Source organism: Colossoma macropomum, unplaced genomic scaffold (genome assembly GCF_904425465.1).
Source record: "Colossoma macropomum unplaced genomic scaffold, Colossoma_macropomum, whole genome shotgun sequence".
Classification (NCBI taxonomy): domain Eukaryota; kingdom Metazoa; phylum Chordata; class Actinopteri; order Characiformes; family Serrasalmidae; genus Colossoma; species Colossoma macropomum.
Window position 1 is genome coordinate 15,287,166 of NW_023494794.1, and position 12,500 is coordinate 15,299,665.

A 12,500-nucleotide genomic window follows, 5' to 3' on the forward strand; every position below is an offset into this window, starting at 1 on the left:
TCCACACAAAATTACGGCGTGATTTTCTTGTCGTCGGCCATAAGTGAGACTTCTGAGGGCTCATTTAGTGTTTAAAGGTTTAGAGCTTTTTCCTTCCTTTCTTTCTCTCCATCCTGTTTACTGTGAACGTCTTTGGAATATGACATCATGTTGGTTTTCTATACTGATTAGAATATGGCTGTATATTCCTAACCAAAACACTGCCATGAGACTTTGTGTACAGAGCAGAAGTTTCCACACACGCGAACATACACACCGGCCTTCACGGTGGAGGAGAAGTTCTCCTAACAACGTTCTGCTACTGAGACACACAGGATCTCAGTCAGCCAGACAACTTCAACCTTGAAAAGAGTTATTTTTAAAACACCAGCACAGCAGTTCATACATAAATATAATATTTAAAGACCTCTATCTTAAACCGATAACTGCTGTATCAGCTTGTAATGCCGGGCGGGAACTGAGGGAGTCCAGCGCAGTCTGGAGATCTGTCTGCTCTAGTACACCAGCCCAACCTGGTGATTAACTGAAGAGTTGAATCAGGTGTGCTTGAGCTGGAAAATCATCAAACTGTGCAGGAATCCGGCCCTCTAGGACTGGAGCTTCCCACCCTGCTCTAATGGGTAAAGGCTGAACTTTTATTAGTGATGGCGCACGGCTTTGCAATGTGCAACACTGTTATTATCTGATTTATAATATTCTTCTTCTCTTCCCTCAGTTTTTGAGATATGGACATTGTTCCAACTCCGGAACGTTCGGTCTGCTTGGGAATGGTGTGCTTGTTTACAGCTTTTTGATCAGACATAATTCATCGTAAAAATGATGATTTATTTTTGCTTGAGATACCATAGCAACCTCTAGCAGCACCCTGGCAACTACCTGGGATACCATAGCAATCACATGGCAGCACTAACAACCACTAGAGATGCCATAGCAACCACACAGCAACAACTTAGCAACAATCTGTGATACCATAGCAACCACTTAGCAACACATTATCAACAACATGGGATACCATAGCAACAGCCTAGCAACACCTTAGCTAGCTTAAGTTATCATTAGTTACTATTTCATTTTTAGAAAAAACCTGAGCGAACTGTCTGAACCTGTTTATCTGGGCAGGAAGTCCGTTTTCGCCAGAAGAAACACTAAATAACGTTGGAATAAATACAAATAAACACAAATACAGTAAAAAGTAACAAGATATTCTTGTTTTCTAAACAGTGTCTGAGATCTTTTGAGCTGGTAGGAAGAACAAAGTTTCTCGCTGCTTACTGCATTAATATTATTTGTATTTATTGTAATGTTAGTGTTTTTCTGAGCAAATAAACACTCAAATAAACAGCTTTTAATGCTAATTTTCTTTCCCCAACCGGCTGGTATTTGTACTTCAGCTTCTCCAGTGTTCTGACAGCTCCCTCTCTCTCTCTCTCTCTCTCTCTCTCTCTCTCTCTCTCTCTCTCTCTCTCTCTCTGTGGCTTTCTTTCATGTGGTGTTCGGTTCAGAGCAGGCTGTGTTACACTCGTTTATCAGATACACTTCCTATGCTACCTGATACAGTCTAACAGTCTGTCTCTCTATCAGTGAGAGAGCGAGATCCACAGCCTGTGCTCAGATTACACTCCCATCTATCAATGCTAATCACATTCTTCACTGTGCGTGTGTTAGAGATGATCGGCTATCCGGCCCAACATATCGGGTTCTCGAGCCGAATACTCGCGCACGACTCGGGGCTCGGTCAGCCTTGCGTTTGTTTTCCTGTGCGTGATTTCTGTGCAGTAGATTTCACACACTTGAGTGTTTTGCCTGTACATATTTTTGCCTGTACAGCTTTTCAAGCCAGCACTTTCAACAGAAGTTGAAAGAAATGCTCAACATGACTTTGTTTTTATGCTGCGACGTCCTGAACCAGCCACGGGATTTGAGCATGCTGGAGTGACTGGCGACTCACAAGGGTTAAACAGTGCAAACTACTGCATGTTTTTAAAAAATGTATTACAAAATGAGGAAAAATCATACTTTAAAATGAGCACACGTGTCTTTACTATGCCAAAAATTATGTTAAAGTTAGAACTTTTTATTGCCACTGTAATTTTTGTAGTTGCAGTCCTGAAATCTGGGAGTGCTGCAGCCCCCTCAGTGCCCCCCACTTACTCAGAAAGATAAAAATTCAGCAGTGAAAAAGGTAATAAGGACCACAGATGTGTTTGTGCTCTGTGTGTCTCAGTGTATTTGAATGTGTGCTAAGTGATCTATGTTTTCTCTATCTGACTCTGAGAATCTGTAATATGGTAGTAAATCTGCGCAGTAGATTTGTTCATCTCTTCTTAAATCCTCCTTTAAAGGCTCTTCATATAACATGATCCTCATATGTTTCATATCAAAATGCTCCGTTATCTTCATCACTACTTTCCAAAACCGCTGCAGCAGCTTCAGCAGCTGTAAACTCTCTGCACGCCGTTTCACATGTGTCTCCGATGTGGTACTGAATGAAGAGTGAAGGGTTTCCGGCGTGATGGTCAGTCCTTAGTGATTTCCTGAGTGTCCATCGGTCGGTTTCACACAGAATGTAGACGGACACACAAATCCACCAGTTCCACACGGTGAGAGGCAGATGACGCGTATCTCAGCCCCTCTTCATAGGCTCATAACTCCGGATGTGAGTCTCGTATGATCTCGAGATAAGATGGAATGGAAAGGGCGACTCTACAGATTCAGGAAGTGTTTGAACTGGATTTCTGAGCTGGATCATCACAAAGATAAAGAAACAAATATAGAGACACTGAATTCGACGTGCGCGTGAGCTCGTGGACCCCAGAGGGTTCATATTTCTGTCAGTTTTCACTTTTTGACAAACTTTTTTCGGGACGGTTCTGAAAATAGTTGGTCTGGAGCCCTGCAGTGTAGCGCGTGTGTGTGTGTGTGTGTGTGTTCGGAGCAATTCAGGACAGATTTGCTTGTTGGTACTGATAGTGTGTGTGTATGTGTGTGTGTGTGTGTGTGTGTGTGTTTTGGCATGGTAATAATGTCTCTGGCAGCCTCAGTGTTCACTGTGCCAACTGCCACCGGCATTCCAGCACCCACACACGCACACACACACATACACTACCTGACTCACCGGATAGTGTGTGTGTGTGTGCGCGTTCGGACTGTGTCTAATCTACTTTTCAATGATAAGATCAGAACTCAGTGTCTCATAAACTCATGATCACGAACACGAACATACTCACTCAGACATCACTGTTCAGAGTCTGAATCTGAATCAGATCCTGACCAAGTTTGATACCGAGTCTGATTCTGGGACAAATTCAGAACCAGAATCATTTTATTTCACCAAATATGTTACAAATAAGAGGAATTAGTCTTGGTGAGTCACATGAATGACATGTACACACCGAATAGACCAGACAAGCAGACAGTTAACGAGTATTTAAATGAGAGATAAAATACAATAAATTACAGTAAATAAAATAAAGAATAAAGAATAATGAAGATCCCATGTGAAAGAAGCTGAAGAGATGTGTGAATATCTGGACATCTTCAGATGCGAATGTCTATACAAATGCAGGTCTAAAGAGACAGATAAAGACTCAGATTCTGATTCTCAGTCTGACTCAGAGTCGAATTCTGAGCAAAATTTCTGATCCTGAGTCTAACATTGAGTCATTTTCTGATACTGAATCTGATTCCGAGCCTGAATCTGAATCTGATAAGTGTCAAATTCTAATATTGATTCAGATCCTGAGTCAATTTCTGATACTGAATCTGATTTTAAATCAGATTCTGATCCTGAGTCAGATTCTGATACTGAGCCTAAGTCTGAGCCTAAGTCAAATTCTGATACTCATTCTGATCCTGAGTCTGATTTTGACAGTCAAATTCTAACACTGAGTCTGATTCTGAGTCTGACTCGGATCCTAAGTCAAATTCTAAAACCGAGTCTGATTCTGAACCTGAGTCAAATTCTGATTCAAATTCTGATACTGAGTTTGAATTCAGAAAGTGAGAGTCTGATTCTGAGTGGAATTCAGACACTAAGTCAGATTCTAGAACTCAATCTGCTTCAGATACTCAGTCTGATTCTAAGTTGAATTCAGATAAAGAGTCACATTCTATTCTTCCCATTTTAATCCTGAGTCTGATTCTGAGCCTGATTCTTACACTGAGAATTTTGACAGCGAGAGTTTAATTCTTAGCAGAATTCAGATACTGGGCCAGAATCTGATACTCAATCTGATTCTGTCACTTAATCAGATTCACATACTCAGTCGAATTCTAGTACTGAGTCTGATTCTGATGGTCCAGTACTGACTCTGATCCTACATCAGTCCAATTCGAAGTCTCATTCTGAATCAGACCGAGTATGATCCTTTGCCTGGGTCTAATTCTGATACTTAAATGTACTCATAACAGTGTGTTCCGGCAGGAGCTCAATTTTGTTTAGTTCTTTTAGTGTTTGAAGTACCTGTCAGCTTTAAACACACTCCACACTGTGCAGCAAAATACAATGCAAGCTCAGTTTGCATGTGTGTGTGTGTGTATGTGTGTGTGTTTGAGTTTGTTTGGTAGATCAAACTGAGGACAAACTTCAGATTGCACACCTGTTGATGTAGTGACATGAATACAAACGGGGACAAACACTCAAGTCCCCATTTGTTTACGCTGTGCAACAGTTAGAAGAAGCCTAGAACAACACAGTCAGCATTTGTGGTGTGGTGTGTGTGTGTGTGTGTGTGTGTGTGTGTGTGTGTACTTTGGTAGATTAAACTGGGGACAAAAATCAGAGTGAACAGCTGTTGATTAGGGACATAAATACAAAAAAAGGGGGGATAAACACTCAGAGTTCCCAGTTTTTCAAGCTATGTGTGTGTGTGTGTGTGTGTGTGTGTGTGTGTGTGTGTGTATTGAATGACCTTTATATTATCCTAACTGCAGATTCACCTTTGAACGTATTTTCCAGTTACTGAAACCTGAACTATTGAAACTTCTGTTCAAGAATTTAACTAATGTGCTCAACTTTCTGTTTCAAATCATGTGTGGGTGTGTGTGTGTGTGTGTGTGTGTATGTGTGTGTGTGTGTGTGTGTGTGTGTGTGTCCGCTGTTCATCTTTGTTTGCTTTGGCAAATCACGCACCCAGGTGTGGTGCCGAAACTGTAGATATCTCTGTGTGAGCCAATCAGCACGCAGGCCAAACCACCTGCCAATCAAGTATTTCTACAGACCAGGGCCAGCAGCCAATCACAGCTTAGGAATGCAGGGAAGGTAACATAAGACACAGAAAAAGCGAGAAACTTAGTTGTGCTCATATCTGGTAGCGTATCTATATCTGACAAATGCACACGGTGTATCTTTTCTGAACTGAACACCACATGAAAGCAAAACCAGCAGCAGGAACAACAACCACATCTTACCAAACCACATGACATGACAAATCTACAAGCACTACATACCAGGGATGCAGGAGGGCGTTTGAAATTGGTGCAAACATTTAAGCAGCGTACAGTACTGCGCAAAACACAGACAACATTCTCTGATTATTTCATTTCTAGCCAAAATGGCCATTAAGTCAAAAGATATTCATTTTTCAGCCTCAGGAAAAGAGTAGAAAACATATTAAAAAGGAAATTGTACTAAAAAACTAAACATAATTTCAGATGTTTCAGTGAGTCACTCTTTACCCACAGCACAGTTTCCATCCTTTTCTTGAGATTTTTTTTGAGTTAAATAAAACTAGTTTAATTGCTTGTTACCTCATGAAGTAATACTTTTAGGCTGAACTGATGAACCACTTTTTACAGTGTATGCAAGTGGATTATCTTATACACAGATCAGGCATAACATCATGACCACCTCCTTGTTTCTACACTCATTGTCCAATTTATCAGCTCCACTTACTATATAGGTGCACTTTGTAGTTCTACAGTTACAGACTGTAGTCCATCTGTTTCTCTGATACTTTGTTAGCCCCCTTTTACCCTGTTCTTCAGTGGTCAGGACCCCCCGTGGACCCTCACAGAGCAGGTACTATTTGGGTGGTGGATCATTCTCAGCACTGCAGTAACACTGACGTGGTGGTGGAGTGTTAGTGTGTGTTGTGCTGGTCTGAGTGGATCAGACACAGCAGTGCTGCTGGAGTTTTTAAACACTGTGTCCTGCACAGTTTGTGTTGGTCATCCTCTAGTCCTTCATCAGTGGTCACAGGACGCTGTTGGCTGGATATTTTTGGTTGGTGGACTCTTCTTAGTCCAGCAGTGACACTGAGGTGTTTAAAAACTCCAGGAGCACTGCTGTGTCTGATCCACTCAGACCAGCACAACACACATGAACACACCACCACCACGTCAGTGTTACTGCAATGCTGAGAATGATCCACCACCCAAATAGTACCTGCCCTGTGAGGGTCCATGGGGGTCCTGACCACTGAAGAACAGGGTAAAAGGGGGCTAACAAAGTATCCGAGAAACAGATGGACTACAGTCTGTAACTGTAGAACTACAAAGTGCACCAATACAGTAAGTGGAGCTGATAAAATGGACAATGAGTGTAGAAACAAGGAGGTGGTCATAGTGTTATGCCTGATAGGTGTATATTAGCTTCATGGCTCCAGTGCTTAAAGTAAAGAGCCAAACTTCAAACACTAAACATGTCTTGGCTGATTAGATACATCTATCAACTATAAATTATCGCTTTAAACATGGAAACATTCTTACGATGTGCTGATAAGCTAATGAAACTGAACTAATGACAGGAAGTTCAAACTCTGCTCTGTCCAAAAGATGAAATGACGTTAGCAGTTTGGGAAGTAGTTCATGTGTGTCAGTTTTGTTTAGTTTGATTGAACGAGTCGTTTCTCATTCTCAGTCATGTTTATGCATGAACAGCTCTCTCTCTCACTCTCTCTCTCTCTCTCTCTCTCTCTCTCTCTCTCTCTGAGCTGGAGATGTTTTGACAGATATAGAGATGTGGAGCCTCTGAGGGTTTATAAGTATTACAAATACTCCAATAAATAAAGATTCAATTTAGACAAACCTTTCTTTCCGACACGTAGATTTTCAAAAAAAAAAAAAGAAAGTATTTTATAAATAACAATTATAATACATTTACATACATTAGTAAAATTTACTTACTGTTTGACTTTTCCATAAAAAGGAATAACAGTTTTAAATTCATCAATCATATTTCTCCATAATATTTAAAAACACATTCACATGGTTTAGATGTGCAATTTTGACCTGTTTTGGAAACAAAATTATGCTGCATCACACCAAAGATTCTGGACAGCAGCAAATTTGTTTCAAACAATTGTTTATGTGGTTACCATGGAAACCATGATTGCCAAGAGAGTGCAAGGTCGCCACAAGAAAAACTTTTTTGTGGTCAGTGGAGTCTTGCATAAAACATATTCAAGATTTATCCTCAGCTAAAGGCTGCAGGGATAAATTTGAAAGCTGTAAATTGAAATTTAATTTTGGAACTGTCAAAAAAAAAAAAGTGACAAAACTTAAAAACTCTAAAATTCAATTTACAACTGAACTATTTCCCTTCATGAGATTTAGTGCAGCTCATTTAAAACTAAAGGAAATCTCAGGCTAAAATTCCAATTTTTTGCACTTTTTTCCTTCAAGTTGCATGAAATTTAGTAATTTTAAGATTTGCGTAATCTGAGAGTATTTATGAAATATCATTACCGAATACATCAGTATATGAGAATTATGGGCCAGAAATAAAAAAAAAGAAAAGAGTTTCATTTTTATTTGTATAAATTTAATTTTAGGTTCTAAATAAACACACACAAACACAATGAACATCTTTGTACGTGTTTACTTAGGACCCAAATTTAATTACGCTGTTAGAAACAAAACCTCAGTATGTCCAAAATGGTAAATTTACAGCAGAAGGAAAAATCCTACTTTACTTTTAAAGTCAATGGAACCAGACATTTTTTCTAAGTAGTTTTGGGCCGTTTCTTTTGGTCCATTCATCATGAAATTGACACACAATGTCATGAGCAACAGGCATTTTCAAATTATGTCAAAAAGTGAAAAAATGACAAAAATGAAGATATGAGGTTTTGTTCAGACAGCAACAATATTGTCTGTACCTGATCGTTTGGAGCGCAGGATGACTCTCTCCTCTGTTTCTCTCCATCTCTCTGCTCTGCTCTGTGGGACAGAAAATGAAAAAAATGTTTTAAGAATTAAATGAACAGAAAAATATCAAAAGATTAGAAAAAAAATGAAAAAAGCACAAAATTCGGGCTTCAAAGGTGGCTCTTTTACACTTTTTTAGCAATGCTGATGTACAGTCGGATTTGACAGTTTGAACACCCCCCTGTCAAATTGTATATTTAATTATATTATTATAATATTGTTAATTTATTAATTAAAAATAACACATTCTTTGCCGAGGACACATTTAAATGTGCAATTTCTGCCAATTTAAGCACAGAATTTCTATTTATTTGCTAAATTTTAACATACTGGAAGTAAAAAATATACACACAAAATTTGCCTTAAGTTTTGCACAGGCTGTTTTATATTTTAATTTTTAAGCAGCAACTGTGCGTTAAAATGTCTATTAACCTTTTTAACTCCTTGGGAACACCAGTGGTTCCAAAACGCACTTCGTCATATTCTCCATAACTTTCATATCTCATAAGCTACATTCAAAAGGTGGGGGTCGTATGAGAGCTGTAACTGTCTTCTTTCCAGTCAAATAGATGGGTGATGTAATTTTAAACCCTTATAATAAAAGAAGCTGAACTCAGTTTTTTTTTTTCTACTGAAAGTCGACCCATTTTTCCACAAATCTGGGTTATAAACTATAAACAGATGGCGTCTCTTCAGTGATCTGCTCTGTAAAAATTATTTTCATAAATAATACAAAGAGCGTCTTTTTGGCTTTCAGCAGTAAATTGTAAGCATATAGCAATATGTGTAGATCATAAAACACACATTCTGTTAATTAGAGGGGAGCCTTTACAAAAAAATAAATAAATAAAATAAAAATGTACATTTATTTCATGCAGTTACTGAATAATTTGCCTTACGATTTGGTCACGTAAATTCAGATGTAAAAAAAACAAAATATACCCTGGTCAATAAGAGGTTAATCAACTCTAATCAAGTCCATTAGAGATTATTTCACACAGTTTGAGACAAGTGGGATGACTTAGGTGAGCTATCAACTTCCATTGCTTGTTAGCTACTTTAGCCTCGAAGCTCCAGCGCTGAAACTAAAGAAGCAAACTTCAGACACCGAACACGTCTCGGCTGAGCGACGACATTCAGAGTAAGAGCTTCCTAAAGAACTATCGCTTTAAGGTGGCCGAGGCCTACAGGTTCAACCGGGAGCGAATCAGGCCACGTGTATGTCTGCTGTTAGCGACGTGTGTTCCCGTATTTCTGCGGTTTCTGGCTCTAAATCTGTACGATGATAGAACATATACAGTGAAACAACCTCCGAAACCAGCTCCAAACTCCGGCTATACACGCCGCCGCAACCTGAGACTTCAATGTAAACGTGCGCTGTAAACGTGAGCGCGTCTGCTCTTCTGATTGAGTTGGGATTTAATTGTATGCTTGTTTAACGTACTTTTCAGGATAAACAGAAAAGAGTAAAAGCCTGAGCTGCAGCTCATACAGACGGAGGAACCCTGCTGATTAACAACCTAAAGACATTCCTGTGGGATGATCTTGTTCCTGCTCACTCAAACACGATGACTGAGTGTGTTGAGTATGTTCAGTGGTGGGAAATACCTGAGAAATTGGGCTTCATTACTTAAACTTAAAGACAAAGCCAAAGTCAAATTTCACCTATTAGGTGTAAAGACTTTGGTTAGATGACGTATTGATATAAAAGAGCTGCGTAAAGGTCTGAATACTAAAATGCAGGCAGTTATTAGAACATTTGATCCAAATTTTCTGATGTAAAGTTGTTTCTTCTGAACTTTCGCCACAATGTCTTTTGTTTCATGGATGATGTCCAAAATATTTAGGTAATGCTTTCTTTTTCAGTCCCTTAAGTTCTAGATATTAACCAGGGAAGTGTGAAGCAAGTTCCAAAACAGTTTAACTAAACTGGACTGAAATGACTAACAGATTCTAGATATTAACTGGGTATGAGGGGTATAAACTCTATTCAATTATAATTATTATTATATAGTTAGTTTCTATACAGTTTAACTAAACTGAAATGATAAACATGTTCTAGATATTAACTGACCAAGAGTAGGGTGCGATCTCTAAAGTTCTGTGTAATTATTTTGGGTAATATGATGATACGTTCCGATACAGTTTAACTAACTGAAATGATGAACATGTTCTAGATATTAACTGACTAAGAGTGGGTAACAAATGCCAAGGTACTAGATAATTATTTTGGTTAGCATAATAAGCTCTAATACAGTTTAACTAAACTGAAATAACAAACAGGTTCTAGATATTAACTGAGGAAGTGTGGGGTACAAACTCCAAAGTACTATAAGTAATAATATTTTTGGGTAGAATGATGATAAGTTCCGATGTAGTTTAACTAAACTGAGATGATGAACAAGTTCTAGATATTACAATCTCTAAAGTTCTGTGTAATTATTTTGGGTAAAATCATAAGCTCGAAGACAGACTAAATAAATTACACTGAAATGACTAACAGGTTCTAGATATTACCTGAGTAAGAGTGGGGTACAAACAACAAAGTGCTGAACAACAACAACAAATGATGAACAGGTTCTAGACATTACCCAAGTAAGAGTGTGGTATAAACTCTGAAGTTCTGTGTAATTATTTTGGGCAAAATGATGAGTTCCAAAACAGTCTAAATAAATTACACTGAAATGACAGGTTCTAGATATAAGAAAAGAAAAAGTAAGTGTTGGGAACAAACTCCAAAGTACGAGACAATTATTTAGGGTAGCGTGATGATAAGGTCTGGTACAGTTTAATTATATTACACTGAAATGATGAACAGGTTCTAGACATTACCTGAGTAAGACTGTGGTACAAACTCTAAAGTTCTGTGTAATTATTTTGGGTAGCATGATAGTAAACTCTGATGTGGTTCAACTAAACTGAAATGACGAACAGGTTGTAGATATTAACTGAGTAAGAGTGGGGTACAAACTTCAAAGTACTAGATAATTATTTTGGGCAGCACGATGATCAGTTTAACTAACAATTTAATTAATTCCACTGAGTTGAGTAGATATTCACCGTGTAAATGTGGATACAGTATCTAAAGTGTTGTGTAATTTTTTTGGGTAAAATGGTACCAAGTAGAAATACAGTTTAACTAAATCACACTGAAATGAAACAGGTTCTAGATAATAAGCTGATATGGGACATAATAAATCATCTCATAACGATACAGAGTAATAAGGTGGTAAATATAAACACACTCTAAATTTCACTGTAAAGTCAAACGTTTAAGCAGGAAAGTAAATCAGCAAGTTCTCCACGTACCAGGCAGTTATACAGCGTAAAATAACAGCACAAACACGAAAGACAGTTTTAATAAATAAACAGTAAGAACCCAGTAGAACCACAGTAAGAAATCACTGCTCGTTTACAGCCCACATCCGTCTAGGTTATAAACATTACAAGTACACACGACATAAAACTCTGTATTTTATTCAACTACAGTGTGTTTACGCCACAAACACCCAAAATAGTTACACAACGCTGTGGGGCTCCACTTACCCAGTTAATATCTAGACCCTGCTGGGCTCCCTGCCGGGATTACCGAGCATCACACACTACACAACTTATAAGTTGTTGCTGAACTGAACTGAACTCGTGCGAACTCACGTGAACCCACGTGAACTCACGTGTTTTCCTGTCACTAGGCAAAACAGATAAACAAACGTGCTGCTGTTTTCTCTGCCTTTTGCATCGACCCAGTACAGAAGCAGCAGGTAAACATGTTTAAGTGAGGCCTCTGGTTTAAAATGTACATGAAACTCGATTGTGCCTTAAAACGAGCTCATTAAAACGCTCCACTCCACACCTGAGAGACTTTTCGCCATTTTTCTTTGTTTACTTGCTGTATTTTCTTCTTTCTTGCTCTCAGTTTTCATGGTCCAGCACAGACTCAGCCAGACTGAGAATCAGGGCTAAAATCAGGGCTAAAGTTTTGCACTGTAACTCTGACTTTTACTCCAAATCATCAGGTTACTAGTTCAGTCTTCAGGAATGAAGTGAAAGCAGCTCCACTGTCCAGATGATCAGGACAGCGCGAGTCCAGCTGTGCACGCTCCTCACTGACACTTTCTTAGCATTTCTCTAATAACTCTGACTGATTTACCGCCGCTGGCGTTCTCACTGCAGGACTGTGATTGGCTGAGAGGCGTGTCAATCATAATTCTGCTGACAGTTTACTGATGAGTGGCTTTCAGTAGATCATCTACCGCAGAGCTGCTCTCTTTTAGGTCAGGAATTCTTGCAGTTTCTCCTGGGAACGTTCCTTCAGCCCCCATCAGCATCATACACACACACACACACACACA

The 12,500-nt window shown here is 38.9% G+C and overlaps 1 protein-coding gene across 1 annotated transcript in view; it reads right to left on the bottom strand.

Moving 5' to 3' along the window:
• The window catches only part of eda (ectodysplasin A), a 38,017-nt gene that overhangs the window by 15,095 nt on the left and 10,422 nt on the right, over window positions 1-12,500 (bottom strand). Inside the window, exon 3 of the mRNA XM_036581015.1 lies at window positions 8,100-8,157. Coding sequence (XP_036436908.1) covers window positions 8,100-8,157 — 58 coding nt within the window. The remainder of the gene's footprint in view (window positions 1-8,099; window positions 8,158-12,500) is intronic.